The 19994-nt window shown below is 39.8% G+C and overlaps 1 protein-coding gene across 1 annotated transcript in view; it reads left to right on the top strand.

Annotated features, from left to right (window-relative positions):
• Positions 1-19994, top strand: part of si:dkey-82f1.1 (DENN domain-containing protein 2A) — a 55065-nt gene that overhangs the window by 30289 nt on the left and 4782 nt on the right. The window contains exons 4-14 of the mRNA XM_047391838.1: positions 2016-2143; positions 4528-4640; positions 4723-4920; positions 5177-5270; positions 8448-8492; positions 10086-10273; positions 11679-11788; positions 12363-12432; positions 12685-12762; positions 17784-17924; positions 18054-18202. Coding sequence (XP_047247794.1) covers positions 2016-2143; positions 4528-4640; positions 4723-4920; positions 5177-5270; positions 8448-8492; positions 10086-10273; positions 11679-11788; positions 12363-12432; positions 12685-12762; positions 17784-17924; positions 18054-18202 — 1314 coding nt within the window. The remainder of the gene's footprint in view (positions 1-2015; positions 2144-4527; positions 4641-4722; positions 4921-5176; positions 5271-8447; positions 8493-10085; positions 10274-11678; positions 11789-12362; positions 12433-12684; positions 12763-17783; positions 17925-18053; positions 18203-19994) is intronic.

Genomic DNA, 19994 nt, shown 5'->3' with positions numbered 1-19994 from the left:
ACATTAAGTATTACATAGTTACAAACTGGACTGAAATTGATATGTTTTTCAACATTTATTGCAGACCAGAAATCTGAAGTGTGGCAATCATATGCATTCAGCCCCTCCTGATTCAATAGTTTTTATAACCTCCTTTCACTGCAATTACAGCTGCAAGTTTTTTGAGAAATGTCTCCACCAGTTTTGCACATCTGGAGGCAAACAGTTTTTTTTTTGCCAATTGTTCTTAGCAAAATAGCTCAAGCTCAGTCAGAATGGACAGAGAACATCAGTTTTCCAGTCTAACCAAAAACTCTATTGGATTTTGGTCAAGACCATTTTAGCACATGTATCTGCTTTGATCTAAACCATTCCATTGTAGCTCTGACTGTAGTTTCAGGGTTGTTGTCATGCTGGCTATTTAGCTCTATCCATCTTCCCATGAAATCTGACCAGCCTTTAGTTCTCGCCGAAGACCGGCATTGCTGCAGTATTTATGCTGCCACAACCACATTTAAAACTGAAAATGCTTTGTTTAGTATTAGTTTTCAGCCACACATGATACTTTGCATGTTGGGCAAAAACTGTAAAGGGGAATTCTTCCAGCTTTCTTTCAACGTGTCAACACACTTGTCACTCCTCCATAAAGTTTTCACTAATGGAGTGGACTCCTAATAGTTGTTCTGCCAATAGATCCATAGCTCAGGTGGGAGAATCTATTGGTAGAGCAACCATTAGGAGTTGTTCTGCCAATAGTTGTTCTGCCAATAGATTCTCCCACCTGAGCTGTGGATCTCTGCAGCTCCTCCACAGCTTTCATTGGTCTCTTGGTTTTTCCTCTGATTCATGCTCTCATTTCCCAGCTTGTCAGTTTAGGTGGGTGTCCATCTGTTGGTAGGTTTATAGTCATACTCGTCTGTTTATTAAAAAGTGACTTTTGAAGAAAGTTGGTTGCACTGGATTGTATTTAGAGTAAAGGGGGAAGAAAACAAAATCACATCATGCTTTTCATACTGTAAAAAATGTGAAAACCATTGTACAATTTTCTATGTGTTTTTATCACATAAAACTCAAATAAAAGACGCCTAGGTTTGTGGTTGTTACATGACTTTGTGTTGTCAGTTGGCACTGTATGACGCTTTGAAATGCGTTTTGCAGTTCGTCATGATCAGCTTCAAGTTTTCTTTGTAAATATTAGAAATGCACAGATCAGATTTATCTGTCCATTTTCCAAACCTTTAAGAAGTAGAAGTAACAACATTCAGTGTATGTCGGTCTAACACATCAAATCTTAGTAAGGAGTCTCCGCATACCATTCTTTTCAAAACAGTAATGGCAGATAAACCCAGTGCTGCAATCCTGTTGTGGGTGTAGTAAATGCTTCAAATTTAATTATTAATCTAACCTTCTTACTCCTCCAATCAGAAATGAATTCTGTATCTTGTTTATGCTTGTAAATTTTGCTGCTGGCTGCTCGCATAAACCATGTGTCATCACTGTATTACACAGTTGACTCGCAAGGCAAGCTTTCCCCTATACAATTTGGTTGCTGTGGTTGTTCTTCAATAAAACACATGGAGGCGGCAAAAAGGCATCTTAAACCCTCATTGAAGTATTTTGTGAAAGGGGCTTGTTTGTATTGTCGTGAGAATATAGGAATTTATCCTAACTCTGGGATTTTTGAAAGGCTACCAATATTTGTAAATTCAGTGAGAGAATGAAAGCTCAAAAAAAGCAACTTTTCTGTAATACAATAAGCTTTTTTTACTATAGGCTGTAGTTTCACTGCCTCTTTAAAAGTAGCAACATGAATGAACAGCTGATATTCCTCAGTACACTACACAGTTTCCTTTAAAACAGCTCTCTGATGTTAAAAGTAGCCCACTTTGAGCCTTTTTCTTTCAGTAGCAATGTCCACACTGAAGAGTGTCATAAGTATAGTATGTTCGCCTTTACAGTGGATAGACAGAATTCAAAAAGATATATATTTTTTTCTGCTTAACTTTCCAAAGTCTTTGTGCTGCTGTGTCCAACAGGAAGTCCTATGAGTTTGAGGATCTTCTGCAGTCGTCTACAGAAAGCAGTCGGGTGGACTGGTACGCTCAGTCCAAACTGGGCCTCACATGCACTTTATCAGAAGAGAATGTCTATGAAGATATAATAGGTAAATGTCTGATATAACACCTTCAACATCAACATTGTGGGCCTTAGTTCAGCTGTTTTCAATTCAATTCAGTTTTATTTATATAGTGCTAATCCACAGCACATGTAATCTTTTTTCTATGTCTATACTGGACCGCCTGAAATGTCGGTTTCTCAGGTCAGTGGCATCATCACATGGCAGGAAACATCTTTACTTGACCTTTTATAAAAACAGAAATATATAAATATGGTTATTCCTTTTCCATTCATGTTCTCTTTAACATCTTAGTTCTGTTTGTGGCACATGTCAGTATTTTGTTCTCCTACTTTAATTTCATGTTCATGACCCTCAAAGCCCGAATGTTATCCTCATCTACCAGAATAAACCACAACATTTTTATTTATTTATTTGATCAAAAAAGTGTCTCAAGATCTTGCAAGTAGGATTTAATAAGTCATAAAATCCGGATGAATAAAATGGGTTAAGGTCAACATAATGCAACCAAAGTCGGCAGAAGATGCAAATATTGCTGTCTTTATAGTGTTTAGACTGCTGTATTTTAACCAGAGTAAGGTCTTAATCAAGGTAATATCTGTGCAATGTTGTGGATGTATCCCGGCTTCAGGCCAGCATCAGAGATGATGAGAAAGATTAACTGTATTTTGCTCTGTTTGTTTTCTGATCCAGTTTTAATTTACAACCATGCTGCCTCTCCTTTATTAGAAACTGTGTATTCCTTTCTTATTGTCTCTAGTGTTGTGGCAACCCCACCTAGAGCCCGTTGAATTTCCTGATGCACAGTAGTGCCAGTGTTATGTGAGGTTCTCTTTTTTGATTGACTGGTGTAGAGCCTTAAATAACCACAGATACGTTCACTTTGGTTTTTATCGGAGTAAATACTGTCCACCAGGAGCTGTTTTGCTATATATAGTTAAATAGTTAAATTATACCACAAGCTATTTTGAATCTACTGCACTTTTGTTTGTTACAAACATGAAGGCAATGTCAACTAGAGGCTTACCAGGATCCCGTGGGTAATGCAACACAGCTATCTGTTCATAAACAGCTCAAGGAGGAAAAGTATGGAAAGTTTAAACAATGGTAAATGATTGGGGCTTCCTCCACCCTCTGAACCTCCTGTAAATGTAGTTTAAACAGACAGATATAAACCTTCCTTTATCAGTGTCTTCAAACTTATAAAAAGACAACTGTCAGCAGAAAACTATGCAGTCGGAGGGCTTTAAGACTGATGCATTCTCATATCTAAACAGCTGAAACTGATCAGTGTCTTGCAACGATGCTCATATTCCTCAGACTCTTTCACATTTCGTCACGTTTCAACCTCAACCTTTAATGTATTTTAAGGTATTTTTGTAATGCAACAGAAAGTGGTGTATGTAACTGGAAGGAAATTGATATGTGGTTTTCACATTCTCTAAAAATAAAAAGCTGAAAGTTGTGATGTGCATTTCTATTCAGCCCTCTTTATTCTAATACTCCTAAATAACATCTAATACAACCAGTCAGAGAACAATAGCGAACAAACAGTATCATGAAGGCCAGAAAATGCAAACTAATCTAATCTAAATTAATTGAACATTGCTCTCTATCCAGTTTTAATGAGCTTGACATATCCTGCAAAGAAGAATATACAAAAATGTTAGTATTTAGATGTTCGAGCTGTTAAAGACATACAATAAAATACTTGAAGTTGTAATTCCACTAGTTCTGACTTAGGGAGGCTGAATACAGAAGTATGCCACAGAATTAACAAAACAAATTCTTTGCAAAGAAAAAAAATTAAACTGTTTTGATTTTTCCTTGCATTTACAACTATGCACTTCTTTGTGTTGGTTTATCACATAAAATCACAGAAAAATACATTGAAGGTTGTCTTGGTAACATGACAAAATAATGGAAAAGTTCAAGAGAGTATGAATGCTATTGCAGCACACTGTAAAAATGGAAGTCAGAGATTTATGTGGTGTTCATATCAGCCAGCAACATGGAAAACGGTACATGGTACATTTTTTTCTTCGAAGAGCTTAGGCTGGACTGTGTCTGTTTGTGTTTGCCTATGATTACTGGTCACATCTAGTGGACAGATTGATAGAGCATGGCAAAGAGTCACAGATTTACAAAACTATTTTATTCCATATCTGCTGGGGAGGACTTGCAGCTATATTTGGCATTAGCTCTTCAAACATCTTATCACAGCAACATATGAGCCGGGTCAGCACAGTGTCTCCTAGGAGGCATCTGGAGTAGGAATCACCAGGCAGTACAAACAAGACTGACATGGAAAGAGTACTCATCTGCTCTGTGGCAACAGAGTTATTGAACTAGTTGTGGAACTTAGATATAGTTTCCTACCACTAAAAAAAAAGCAAATCTGTGTTCCGAAGATCCACCATCCAAGGAGAACCCTTATGAAGATATCGAGCTAGAGCGAAGCCATGTGGGAAGCAAATGTGTTTCACCCGCGTCATCTTCTCCTGTTCCTGACACTCCACCTAAGGTATCTGAACACCAGTGCATCACTTCATTTACGTGATTTAGCGAAGCAGTAAAATACCCTCATGTGTTTCTGACCCCATCAGCTATCTTCCAAGCCTGCCTTCTACAGGCAAAACTCAGAGAGAAGAAGTTTCAAAGTCCCGGAGCTACGCAAGACGAACCGAGACACTGGGATCTCTTCTCCCTCTCGTATCAGTCCCCCCTCAACACCCAGCAGCCCTGACGACACCCCGTGTCTCTCAGGTGACCCTTGCAATCGAAGACGGAGGAAAATACCAAAGGTATGGAAGTCTTCCAGGCCTCTTGCAGAGCTTATGGTCTATGATTTATGGCCTTGCATGTCACACAAGAAGGTTTGGAGCTGGTTTACTCATGCCTCTGTCAAGTAATGAATAACACTGAACATGCCAGAGGGGGGTTTTCTTTGGGATTTGTACACCATGGAAGGCTTCAATAAGGCATTATTAACATGATTTTGGATGGAAATTGAATTATAGTTCACAAAGTTAAAGGTGAACCCTTCTTTTCCTATTACAGATGGTGCTGAAAATCAATGCCATTTTTGAGGCACGGAGAGGAAAGAAACACACAAAGAAGGTGTCTCAGTCTGCTGAGTCCAGCTCAGGAAGAGGTGAGCCTTTGAATACTGTGTGAATTAACACCCTTTACACTTTAGAGTATAAAAATATCCCTTTCTGCAATTAACCAAACAAAGCCGTTTTTAGTTGGTCTTTGCTGCATGTTTCTACAAAACTTAAAACAGACATATATTAGAGGTTAGTGAAAAGTCAATGTCCAAGGAAACCTTTTTAGTTTTTAGCAAAAGAAAAGAAATGATCCAGGGGCTTCCTGTAAAAACAGTAGTAAGCACAAAAATGTAGCGTACGCTCTGGTTCCACAAAAAGCAGCCCTATTCCAACTTCGTGGCTCTTGTACAAACATTTCTATTTCATGACCTATTGGCGATAGTTAGTGGGAATGCTGAAAAACTGCCAATGATGTGAAAACAGTTACTGTAAACACTAGTGACACATCAGCAATTATTACATTACGTGTTTACAATTAAATAAGTGAATATTACTCTTTGCCCAAAGTGCTACAGAAATTACATTTGACATCAGTCTGTTTGGAGGATACTGCTCTTCACATCTCCAAGCGCAATCCTGTTGGCAACCTCCTACTGTGCTCTGAGTTGTGGATGATCTTGGAGCGTGATAGAGTGAGGAGCAATGCCCTGTCCGTACCCATACAGCCGCTGACCACACTTGGGTTTCTATCAACATAAGCCCATTTCAGATCATCCTTTAAATCTGCACACGTGGTCTACAAATGTTACTATCAAACCTGTAATTACTATGAACTGTAAGGGGTAATATGTGATTGTAGAATAAGTGTGATGTGGTCATATGATACCAACTGCAGCAGGATGAGTCTGCTGGTATGAACAGAGCAGAAGCACTGCATGACCTTCCAGTGTCAATAACATGTTGGGGATGGTACATAACATATTTTCTTGTATTAAAAGTACTGACTATTTGAATAGCCTATATTAGGATGGGGAGTTTAACCGACTGTGGTTCAGTAGGAAGAGTAGTCGTCTTGCAATCAGAAGGTTGTGGGGTCGATTCCAGCTTCCTCCTGCCATATGTCGATGTGCCCCTGGGCAAGGCACTTAACCTCAAGTTGCCTGCTGATCTGCGTTTCGGTGTATGAATGTGTGAGCATTAGTGAGTGCGATTGGGTGAATGTGGCTCTAGCGCTTTGAGTGGTCTGTATGACTGGAAAGGCGCTATATAAGTTCAGTCCATTTACCATTTACCTCTGGGAGGTTTCTCTTCAGAGAAAATCTTACACATTTTATGCATTGCTCAGGTGAATGAAAGCAAAGTTGTAAGCCATACCTTTTAAGTTCTGATCTTAAAGCTTTGGCAGACTTTTCAGCATTGTGCCGGTTGACCCTTGGCTGAGCCTTTCTAGAGTTGTGGAAAGAAGTTATCCATATTTTAGCTAAGCTTATCAAATTCCCATATAATCCAGTTGCACAGAGCAACACAAAAGTGCAGTTTTGAATAAGAGTCATTTCTCCTGATGTAATTGTATCTTTTGAAGGCAAACACTTTGCAATAACAGCATCATGACGGATAAATATATTTATGTTAACAGGAAACATTATAATTCAAAGTACAGATTAAATTTGATGCACAAAGGCAACTAACCAACATTGTAGTCAGGTGATCTGGTTCAATGCATGATTAAATCATCCCAATCAACAGCATGGTTAGGAACTGAGAAGCTGGATCGTTGGCTTTTTAGTGATTTAATGAGTTGCAGACGCTTCATTGCTAGTCAGTGCTTAAAGTGAGTGGCTTTGCTGATTAAACTACAGTTTCAGAGTGTTCTACCAAACTATTGAGTGCCTCTGTGTTTACATTAGTTGAATAAACACATGCTTAAAAATGCTTCACTCTCAACCTTTGCCCGGTGCACTTCATTTCTGAAAATACTGTTTGAAATCCATGTAAGCGGTGCATAGCAATAACATATAACAATCAGGTTTGGAATACAACTGCTTCTCTGCTCTGGTTTTACACACCTTGACCTCATTTAGGAGCATTTTCAACTCATTTTCTGTGAAATTTCTATTCTTCCCTCATATGGGCTCAGTCCCACTTTGATTGGGGCGTTTCAGTAGAAAATCCACACGGTTTCTCATACATGCGGCTCCTGATGTATATTGTTGTTTGGATTAGGAAATGTTCCTTTAATTTAATTTAAAAGTAGAATATGGTGTTCTCTAAAATATTGCTTCTCTTAGTCGTTCTACTGCTTTCATGTAATGCTGGGAGCCTAATAGCTGTCACATTAATATTTGTTGTCGGACCAAAGTGCAGGTAAGAGCTGGACACCCGCATGTTGAATGATCTTCAGCTTTATTCAGAGGTATCCAAAACGTAACATAAATCACTGCAGGAGTTAACCAGAGTCAAAGTCCAAAACTTACATCTCCAAGCTCTGCAGGAACATGGAACACATGCCAGTCAAGGGTAGAGACCCGAGTTGAGAGATGAGGAACCAGCAATGAACACATGAACCAGACTAATGTACTAAGGGAATACAAAGGGCAGGTAATCAAAGGAAGAGGGAACAGGTGAGACAAGGAGGCAGGGAGACAGAAGGAACAGGTGAAACTAATGCATAGACTAAACATGGGCGAAGGGATTAATTAACAATAAAAAGACAGAAACCAAAAATGTCACACCGTGACAATAGCAAAATTTTACATATACTGTAAACAACCAAAGATACCACTGTGAAACCAACAACATTAACAAACAACATAAAAAAAATACTACCATGCAATATGAAGTCATACTCATGTACAAACTGTCACATGGACCTAGAAAACAGTCATGTAGACCCAACCTAACCAGCCAGAATAACAAAAAACAATTAAAAAGATATGCACATCTGATAGACTGATAAAACATTTTTTTTTCTTTATTAGAGGGACTTTAATCTACAAATGTTTTGTCAATGTTTGGTATCCAAAACATCTTAATCTCTGTCTCTGTGAGAAACATTTGCTCCAAATGGATCTTGCTGATGTACTGTATATGACCATACTTTCTCATATATAAGTACTTTGGTAGATGGGCACTGTTACTTTTATTAGGTTACCCTACTTTAAATATTACTGTGGTAGCAGCTAGGGCTGCGGAACTCATTCAGATGAACTATGTGAAATTTTAAAATTTCTATTTGCCTTCTTTTTACTCTTCACCATGTCTCTTCTTTTATTATGTAACAGATGAGAACAGTGAATCAGAAAGCGACACAGAAGAGAAACTAAAAGGTGAGAAATTCTTAAAATGGAGCAGATTAAGTAACTACGTAGTGCATGGCTTATAATTCAAGTATAAAACAATTTTGTATATGTCATGGGTTAGGAGTGAACATCACAGAAGCTTAAATTGATCGATTTATTTCAAAGTTGTCCTACTGGTCACCATCTAGTTGTATATTAAACACCAAAATAATGGACAGGAGGTACTGCTGGTGGGTGTGCTTTTGACTTCCTTAAATCTATGTGTGTTTGCATAAGAAGAATCCACTTACAGTGCCTTGCGAAAGTACTCAGCCCCTTTGAACTGGTCAACCTCTTGCCACAGTTCAACCTTCAAACATAAAGATATAAAATTCTAATTTTTTGTGAAGAATCAACAACAAGTGGGACACAATCGTGAAGTGGAATGAAATTTATTGGATGTGTATAACTTTTTTAACAAATAAAAAACTGAAACGTGGGGTGTGCAATATCATTCGGCCCCCTTGCGTTAATACTTTGTAGCGCCACCCTTTGCTGCAATTACAGCTGCAAGTCGCTTGGGGTTTGTCTCTATCAGTTTTGCACATCGAGAGACTGAAATTCTTGCCCATTCTTCCTTGCAAAACAGCTCGAGCTCAGTGAGGTTGGATGGAGAGTGTTCATGGTTCAGGGTGATGAGCTGTGTTGCTTTTACGCCAAACATATCATTTGCATTGTGGCCAAACAGTTCGATTTTGATTTCATCTGACCAGAGCACCTTCTTCCACGTTTGGTGTGTCTCCCAGGTGGTTTGTGGCAAACTTTAAACGAGACTTTTTATGGATATCTTTGAGAAATGGCTTTCTTCTTGCCACTCTTCCATAAAGGCCAGATTTGTGCAGTGTACGACTGATTGTTGTCCTATGGACAGACTCTCCCACCTCAGCTATAGATCTCTGCAGTTCATCCAGAGTGATCATGGGCCTCTTGGCTGCATCTCTGATCAGTCTTCTCCTTGTTCGAGATGAGAGTTTAGAGGGATGGCCGGGTCTTGGTAGATTTGCAGTGGTCTGATACTCCTGCCATTTCAATATGATTACTTGCACAGTACTCCTTGGGATGTTTAAAGCTTGGGAAATATTTTTGTATCCACATCCGGCTTTAAACTTCTCCACAACAGTTTCTCGGACTTGCCTGGTGTGTTCCTTGGTCTTCATGATGCTCTCTGCGCTTTTAACAGAACCTTGAGACTATCACACAGCAGGTGCATTTATACGGAGACTTGATTACACACAGGTGGAGTCTATTTATCATCATCAGTCATTTGGGTCAACATTGGATCATTCAGAGATCCTCACTGAACTTCTGGAGTGCGTTTGTTGCACTGAAAGTAAAGGGGCCAAATAATATTGCACGCCCTAATTTTCAGTTTTTTATTTGTTAAAAAAGTTTGACACGTCCAATAAATTTCATTCCACTTCATGTCAACTTGTTGTTGATTGTTCATAAAAAATTAGAATTTTATATTTTTATGTTTGAAGCCTGAAATGTAGCAAGAGGTTGACCAGTTCAAGGGGGCCGAGTACTTTCGCAAGGCACTGTACTGTACGTAAGTGAATTAAAAGGTTTGTCCCCCTTCAGTTCACAGCCAGCGGCTGGTATCAGTTCAATCCATGCTGAGGCAGACAGGTCGGTACCGGACATTGGAGAGGGACTTAATGGAGTTACAGGAGAGAAAACTTTTTGAATATTTCATCGTTGTTGCACTCCACAAGACCAAGGCTGGAGTCCCGTACCTTCCAGAGGTTACACAGCAGTTTCCTCTAAAGGTAAAAGAGCATGGGAATGATTCTGAAGACAAACGCGCAACTTTGTTATTGTTCTCTCAAAAGACATCCGGTTGGGAATCTTATCAGGGAATTTCAAGAAAAATCATGTTAACATAAATTACTGGAGAAAAATAGTTCCAGCGTTTTGCTGTAAACATTTAAATAACTGTTTTATCTGTACTAAAAGGAAAAAACAAACAAGGATTTTAATTTTAAACATCAGAGTATTCAAGGAAAATATTTTGCATATATTTTATTCCTATTAAGTAGTTTTTAATTATGTAAAACAATCGTATTTACAATAATCTCATCACCTTATCAGGATGCTCTAGTCTTAATGTAAATAGAGGACTGATAATATATTGAGTTTTGATTATTAAAAAAAGAGGTTAAAACAAACCTAAAATTCAGATTATTCTTTTTTCCTCAGAATCTTAATTGTTGGTACTCCAGCTTTTGATACTTTGTACAAACCCTGTATTGCCAACAAGACGGCACTTAATCTTCTTCCATGACATCTCAGATGGTTTGAGAATTCACAGACAGGAATCTTTCTCTTGGGACTCTCTCACTAGATCATCCAGATTTGGGTCTTCTCCTATTTTATCTTCTCTCCAGCTCACCCCATGATTTTTCTTTTGCGCTCAGGTCTGGGGCTTTGATGGTCATGTAAGAAGATTTTTTGTCTATTGAACCATTTCTGTGTTGATATAGATTCATATAATGGCATATTATGCTCCTGAAAGCCCCAAGGACAACCATGTCTCAGTTTTCTAGCAGTGTCTACCAGACTTTTAATCAAAATGTCCTGGTATGTCAAGGAGTCCCATCATGGGCAAAAGCCCACAGACTCACAGATCTGCTGCTGTATTTAACAGTGGGCATGAGAGGCAAAGGGCATGGTACCAGTTAAAGTCCCCGAGCTGTAGCAATCTTCACATGTTTATGCTTGTAATGGAAGGACAGAAAAGGTTTGTTTTTTACTGACATTGCTACCAATCACCATTTTACATTTAGATAGCTTTTAATGGTTGTTATGCAGAGTTGGTGACACTAAGATACCTCTCCTTACAGTTCCAGTCAGTATGAAGCAGAGAAACAAAAAGTTGGAGATTCTAATTAAACGTTCCTAAACAGACTTTCAAAATATCTGAAATGGATTGTTAGGGGTACCAATAATTGTGATACTTGTGATTTTGTTGTAACAATTTCTTAACATGGGATTTTTTTCCCCCATTGAAAAAATATACTTAAAATATCCTTGAAGATAAGATTTCTTTTCGCTACTGCATCTTAAGATCCTTTTTATTTCAAGGCTTTTTAAGCACATACGTATGTTGCTTTCAGCTGCATCAGATATGATCTGTTGTTTATAATGAACTTAATATGTTTCTCTTTCATTCAGCTTGAGAGGAGCTTTAAGTTCATGCGGGAAACTGAGGACCAGCTGAAAGTTATCCCTCAGTTCTGCTTCCCTGATGCCAAAGACTGGGCCCCAGTCGACAACTTCCCCAGGTAAGTCCAAGTCTGAGTGCTGCCAGTGCACACTCCAACAGCAACAGGAGAAAGAAAACGCAATACAGTGGAATTTCCCAGCTGACTGCTAATAGCTCAGCTATTTTTGTGACTAATAACTACCCGGCTGTGAATGCCTTAAAGAGATGACTGAGCAGCCTGTCAAAGTGACCCGTCTATCTTTAAGTACAGGATACAGAAAAAGAGAAATTAATACATGGCACCAAACACCTGGAGATCTCAACTAAGTCACCTCTCATTGTTCACTGTTTAAAACTGTGTTATTCAATATTGCCACTTTCCACTTACTCAGCTCTGAGAAGTGATGACGTGTTTTCTAATGTTGATGGATAATAATTACCTGGACAAAAATGGCTGACAGGTGAGAGGCTCCTAAACATACATTTGCTGAAAACCAGTTGTGACTTTCTCAAATCAGGAAGGGCATCAACTTGTCAATGAAAAGCTGTCAGATTGAGCTCAGAAGGGTTTGTGTAGGCACTGGGTAAATATCTCCTGAGGGCTTTCCAAACCATCATAACCATCATTTTTTTGTTCTCTCTTACATCCTCAGTGAGACGTTCTCATTTGTACTGACTGGTGAAGATGGAAGCAGACGCTTTGGCTACTGTCGACGTTTACTGGTACGCCTAAAAATGTCTCTGTATCTTCTTCTAACTCTGTTTTAGGTTTGTTTTTTCCTTATAATGGAGTTATTTATCTGCAATCTATTGCTTCTGATGCCCCAATTAAATTTTTTTTTTCTTTTCAATGTTCATGCTGACAAAATACCAACTGCCTTATAGATTTGAATAACTGCTGTTACTCTTCAGTAGTTTTTGGGTGAAAATTGCTCTAAAGCTTCATGTGTTTTTCTTTTTACTTTCTGTTCGTAGCCCAGTGGTAAAGGCCGAAGGCTCCCTGAGGTCTACTGTATCGTCAGCCGCCTGGGTTGTTTTGACCTCTTCTCTAAGGTAGTTTTTTTTTTCCTCTTTGCTTGCTGTGGCTCGTGGAGAGAAAAATATGGGTCTCCCAGTGGATAGATAAAATCCAGTTTAATCAAGAAGCTATTTTCTGTTTCAGTTTCCCTACTTGGCAGGATCAGTACACATCTTCCTCAGTTAAATATAATGTTTCCCATTTTGAGGAGCTGGAAAAAGATAACGGACCACTTCACATCATATTTATACCCCCAGGGAAGCAGGAAGTTGTGAACTACCAATTAAAGGTTCCTAGCCACTTTGATCAAGTTAAGAGTAAAGTATAGATTAAAACAATTTTAGTAGATTTTTTCTCAGGTAATAAAAGTTGGATCACTCTGAAATATTCAATGTGAGGTTATGGTGCCGCAATAAAAGACTAATTCATTTTAAGGGTTATTTTACATATCTTTACCAGGGGTGCCAGTTAATGTGACAGGCGCTGTACTACAGGTCCTTCTCAAAAATTAGCATATTGTGATAAAGTTCATTATTTTCCATAATGTCATGATGAAAATTTAACATTCATATATTTTAGATTCATTGCACACTAACTGAAATATTTCAGGTCTTTTATTATCTTAATACGGATGATTTTGGCATACAGCTCATGAAAACCCAAAATTCCTATCTCACAAAATTAGCATATCATTAAAAGGGTCTCTAAACGAGCTATGAACCTAATCATCTGAATCAACGAGTTAACTCTAAACACCTGCAAAAGATTCCTGAGGCCTTTAAAACTCCCAGCCTGGTTCATCACTCAAAACCCCAATCATGGGTAAGACTGCCGACCTGACTGCTGTCCAGAAGGCCACTATTGACACCCTCAAGCAAGAGGGTAAAACACAGAAAGAAATTTCTGAACAAATAGGCTGTTCCCAGAGTGCTGTATCAAGGCACCTCTGTGGGAAGGAAAAAGTGTGGCAGAAAACGCTGCACAACGAGAAGAGGTGACCGGACCCTGAGGAAGATTGTGGAGAAGGGCCGATTCCAGACCTTGGGGGACCTGCGGAAGCAGTGGACTGAGTCTGGAGTAGAAACATCCAGAGCCACCGTGCACAGGCGTGTGCAGGAAATGGGCTACAGGTGCCGCATTCCCCACGTCAAGCCACTTTTGAACCAGAAACAGCGGCAGAAGCGCCTGACCTGGGCTACAGAGAAGCAGCACTGGACTGTTGCTCAGTGGTCCAAAGTACTTTTTTCGGATGAAAGCAAATTCCGCATGTCATTCGGAAATCAAGGTGCCAGAGTCTGGAGGAAGACTGGGGAGAAGGAAATGCCAAAATGCCAGAAGTCCAGTGTCAAGTACCCACAGTCAGTGATGGTCTGGGTGCCGTGTCAGCTGCTGGTGTTGGTCCACTGTGTTTTATCAAGGGCAGGGTCAATGCAGCTAGCTATCAGGAGATTTTGGAGCACTTCATGCTTCCATCTGCTGAAAAGCTTTATGGAGATGAAGATTTCATTTTTCAGCACGACCTGGCACCTGCTCACAGTGCCAAAACCACTGGTAAATGGTTTACTGACCATGGTATCACTGTGCTCAATTGGCCTGCCAACTCTCCTGACCTGAACCCCATAGAGAATCTGTGGGATATTGTGAAGAGAACATTGAGAGACTCAAGACCCAACACTCTGGATGAGCTAAAGTCCGCTATCGAAGCATCCTGGGCCTCCATAAGACCTCAGCAGTGCCACAGGCTGATTGCCTCCATGCCACGCCGCATTGAAGCAGTCGTTTCTGCAAAAGGATTCCCGACCAAGTATTGAGTGCATAACTGTACATGATTATTTGAAGGTTGATGTTTTTTGTATTAAAAACACTTTTCTTTTATTGGTCGGATGAAATATGCTAATTTTGTAAGATAGGAATTTGGGGTTTTCCTGAGCTGTATGCCACAATCATCCGTATTAAGACAATAAAACACCTAAAATTTTTCAGTTAGTGTGCAATGAATCTAAAATATATAAATGTTAAATTTTCATCATGACATTATGGAAAATAATGAACTTTATCACAATATGCAAATTTTTTGAGAAGGACCTGTATGTCCAGACCTACTAACTGCATCCAACGGCTTGAAACAGTCACATTAAAACTCACATATGCCAACCCAGAACCTACCCTCCTTAAAAGTTGTACCACCCTTGGTGCCGACAGAACCCCACCCACTGTGCACTCTCTTCTTTCCCTCTGAACCTGGTAGTTCTGGCTCCAGTTCAGCAGCACATATGAAATACAGATGGCGTGGTTGCTACTGTGGAAAAGTTCTCTGTAATGAGTCGTGGATTTATCTGCTTCCTTAAATGTGCTCTCCATACTTATGTAGTTGAGTTTAATTTGTTTAGATAAATATAAGTGTTTTTTTATTTTTTATTAAAAGGAGGCTTTGGTTTACCTCAACTTTATTAGACTGTGGGGGCATATGGATTTGTGGGCATTTTAAATGTTATATTAAAAGAGGATTTTAAATTATGTGTTTGTTTTACTTACTTTGATCACTAAACACTATTATAAGACAACATTTTTACTTCTCTAAAAAACCACCAAGGCTGCATGGTACTGCAGTTGTTAGCTTGGTTGCCCTGAGGCAAGAAAGTCCTGGGTTCATATCTTGGCCTGGGGTCGTTCTGCATGGAGTTTGCATGTTCTCGTCGTGCGTGCATGGGTTCCCTCTGGGTACTTTGACTTCCTCCAACAGTCCACAAACATGAAGGTAAGGTTAATTGGTCTCCCTAAATTGCCCTCAGCAATGAGTGTGCGCATGCATGGTTTGTCCTGTATGTCTCTGTGTTGCTCTGTGATAGGCTGGCTACCTGTCCAGAATGTATCCCAATGTCCAATAGAAATATGCATCAGCCCTGCCATGGCCCTGCAAAGATGAGCGAGTATAGACAATAGATGGATGGATAGATCGATAGATATGTCATCACCTATTATGGTCTTCCTGGGTCTCAAAATTAGAACCCAAACTGAAAAGAATTATTCAAAAAAGCAGTATAGCTGTCATGATTTTTACAGCCGACTTAACCCACATGCAGAGTCTCTCAGATAACTTTGTAAAAGGAATAAGTTTTTATTGAAAGATTGATCAGAAACAACAGGAGCGACGAGTCTAATCTTCCTTACTGTGAAAACACAAAGAGAAAAGATAAATAGCTGAACCTCAGAAACATGAACCAACATAAACATATCTTACTGGAGATTCCGGAATAACCCGCCAGGGAGAGAATAAATGTCAGGAAAGGAGTTCAGCTTGCCATGCACAGACTAGATCAGGAAGTAGCCTTAGCCACTACGGAGGACTGGAACAGATCAGGTAGGATTCACACCTGGAACAGGTAACAAAGCAAGTTAGAGTTCGCAACAACAGATCCTTCAAAAGATATCCATGGTAAAAATCATGCAAAGATTTCAGAGCTGGCCAGAAATTACCACGGAGGCAAAAACACTCAGGCGCCGAGGTGTTGGCAACCTTCCTCTATATGTTTCCCAGCTGATGAGTAGATGCACAACACCTGTCGCCTCAGGTACACTTCTACTGGCGGCACCTAGTGTCGAAAAGGTGTAAGCAGCAGGCAGCAGAACTCCAAATCCTGACAATAGCAACAAATGCATCTGCTATTTAAACACATGAGCAGGAACCACAAAGAACCAATAAATGCTGGAGCTGATTATGGCAGAAAACCTAAACCCAGATTTACGTCAAAAACTATTGTTCGCTATTACTAATTGGACATTTATTTAGTCAAATTCAGTCTCATCATATCTATGTAGTGTATGTGTCACTGTTGATGCATCCTATTTTGTACAAGGCTAAATAGTTTAAAACCTATGTTGTTCTACTGCATCATGATGTTTATTTTCCCATCAAATCATGACCTTATGTTTTTTTTTCTCTTTATCTTGTAAAGAAAGCCCGATGCTCTAAACACAGTCATTGAATGTATCAATGAGGTGAAATAACTATTAGCTGAATTAGTCAGGAAGATCAAACTGCAATCAGTTGCTACACGTATTCAGTGAATTTTCATCAAAGCAGACAGAGCATCTGCATAGGGTAGCATTAGATTGACTAATGTTTTTGGGTAAATGCTGTGGTATGTCAGTGGCATTTGTATAAATTCACTATCAGTAAAGCTATGTGTATTATATGTGTCTTCTTCAACTTTCAACACTCATGCCACAGAGGTTTTTGAAATTTGCAAAAAAATGTGTGCCTCCCTGGCTTAGCTGGAGATCAAATTGGCTTCTTCTCTTCCTATGCTACTGAATTGCAAGGCAGATTTGCCATACTGTGATAGGAGGATGCATCTGATGCCACTCGTGTTTTTACTTTATTTTCCATTTAAAATTCAACAATGTTTATTGATACAGCACAGCAGTTATTTTTGGCTATGTTGGACCCCACACTTGGCTTCCTAGAGGTTCTTGTAGATCATAATCTACCATCGACCATCTACATGCTGACCACAGCATGGTGGTGCAGCTGTTAGCACTGTTGCCTTGCACCAAGAAGGTCCTGAGTTAAAATCCATACATGGGGTCTTTCAGCATGAAAATGGCATGTTCCCTGCCAAAAATGTAAGAAATATGTCATCATTGGGTCTTTTAACAAAATGATTTTTTTCTCTATGGAAATCTTAGTCCCTATACCTAGATCCTATAGAACACACTCTGGGATGAACTGAAGTAAAGAGAGGACCAATGAAGAATATTCAAAGATCCCACTCTTTGTGTGTGATATGAAATTGTGAGATGTTATAGTAGAAGACAAACCGCTTCCATATTGACAAAAGGGATGTACAATGTATTACAAGCAAAGGGTACCAGTAAATATACCTCTGATTTCTAAAAAAAACAATTTCTTCACATTACTTTTTTTTCAATGAGTACATTTACTCAAATTAAAAGAAGATTCATTTGAAACCTCAATGTAAGATTATGCTTCTGTATTTAAACAGTTTTTGCAGTGTATATAGTGTTTAATTTAGCACATTCCTTCTTTTTCCAGATCCTGGATGAAGTGGAAAAGAGAAGGGCCATTTCTCCTGCTCTTGTGCAGCCTTTTATGAGAGGCATCATGGAGGCTCCCTTTCCTGCCCCAGGGAGAACCATAACTGTCAAAAACTTTTTACCTGGCTCTGGGACTGAGGTGCACCAATGCAGATTTTTCTCCAGTGATTTACTGTCCATCCGTTGAAAGTGAAATAAATGCTTTTAATAAACACATGTCCTCACATTAGTGCCCTTTGATATACTTATTAGTCTTACTTTTCCACAGGTGATACAACTGTGTCGGCCATCTGATTCCCGTCTGGAACACGTGGATTTCGAATGTCTCTTCTCTTCGTTGAGTCTTCGTCTGCTCCTTCGAGTTTTTGCCTCCCTGCTGCTGGAGCGCAGGGTCATATTCACTGCCGACAAACTTAGGTTGGTCCAAGCAAGAAAAACTCACAAGGGGGGGCTATATGAGGTCTGCAGATATAGTTATACATTTATGTGAAATGTTCTCTCATTTTAATATATATTTTTTAATTTTAAGTATAGAACTTAAAAGTTCATCAAGGTGTGTTTATTATTTAATATTTAGAATTAATTCAAAAATACTTTATTCATCCCAAAGGGAAATTACATGTTGTTGTAGCTCATATTCTGCAGGTCTCTTCAAAGAGCTGTTGTAGATGCTAATGGCTATGGGCAGGAAGGATCTCCTGTAGCGGTGTGTCTTACAGCAGATCTGACTGAAGTCTCTTTGTTGTTGTCATCATGATGGGTTCTGAACCAGGAGACTCTAGAGCGGCACGCCAGAGAGACAGGAAAGGTTAAAACAAGGTGAAACAATCTTGCAATCTGATCTTGTGGATCCAGAGCGGTCCTTGGACTTATTGAAGTATTTGCTATTTGGGCAGGAGGCTGAACCACAGCGGGTTCTCCAGGAAGCGGGTTTGCGGACAGCCAACAGGGTAAAAGTCAGGACCACGGAGGATTTATCCAGAGCAGGGTCTTGTTGACAGCAACCTTCAAGGAGGAACAGAGCTGGGGTTAGCAAAGGCAAACACAGGGCAGGATTTGTTGGTCTGATTACCACTCGGCAGCGTAAACAATCCGACACCTCTTCCAAGGATTCAGCAGCTTTTGAAGCTCCTCAGGTGATTGTTCCTGATGCGGAACAGCTGTGCAGCTGCACCTGCTTGTCACACCCTGGTGGAGGAATAGAGACACGACACTCACAGCACAACAAACCTGCACTCAGCTCCGTGGCCTGACAGTTGTTGTACGACAGTCTAATGAAGAGGATGCTCTGGGTTCTCCATAATGTTCTTCATTTTATGAAGAATCATTCTTTGCACAATGATCTCCAGAGGTTCCAGGAGTGCCCGGAACAGAACCAGCCTTCTTTATCAGACTCTGATGCTGCTTCCCCAGCAGATGATGGTAGAAGAGATCACACTCTCCACAACAGACTTATAGAAGATATGCAGCACCTTGCTGCAAACACTGAAAGACCTAAGCTTCTTTAAGAAGTACAGTCTGCTCTGTCTCTTCTTGTAAGCTTCACAGTTGCATCTCCACTCCAGTCTGTTGTCCAGGTGAACACCGAGATATTTTTACTCCTCCACCACCTCCACTTCTTCTCCCGTGATGGAAATAGTGTTTGATCTATTCCTGTTTCTCTTAAAATCTACAATCATCTCCTTTGTTTTAGCCACGTTCAAGATGAGATGATTGTTTCCACACCATGCCACAAAGCAGTCCACCAGCTCCCTGTACTCATCTTCTTGTCCATTTCTGATCCACCCCACGACTGCAGAGTCATCCAAGTATTTCTGCAGATGACAGAAGTCTCTCTTGTACTGAACGTCTGAGATGTACAGAGTAAAAAGAACTTGGTGAGAGTACATTCCCCTGTGGTGCTCCTGTGCTGCTAACTACACACAACCCTTCAGTCTCACAAACTGTTGTCTGTTTGTCAGGTAGTAGCTTTGTCCAAATGACAGTGGGTTTTTTGAAGCAGGTGTATGATGGCATCTTCAACTCCCAACTCCATGGCGATAAGCAGACTGAAGGGGGTCCTGAGTTTATTGTTTGCTTACTCAGGTGGGCCAACAGGAGTCTCTCTTGGACCTTCATAATGTGGGATGTCAGGGCAACAGGTCTATAGTCATTGAGGACTGATGGGTGAGTTTTCTTTGGTACCGGAACAAGACAGGAGGTCTTCCAC

Source organism: Girardinichthys multiradiatus, chromosome 2 (assembly GCF_021462225.1).
Source record: "Girardinichthys multiradiatus isolate DD_20200921_A chromosome 2, DD_fGirMul_XY1, whole genome shotgun sequence".
Classification (NCBI taxonomy): Eukaryota; Metazoa; Chordata; class Actinopteri; order Cyprinodontiformes; family Goodeidae; genus Girardinichthys; species Girardinichthys multiradiatus.
This window is presented reverse-complemented; position numbering and strand designations above follow the sequence as displayed.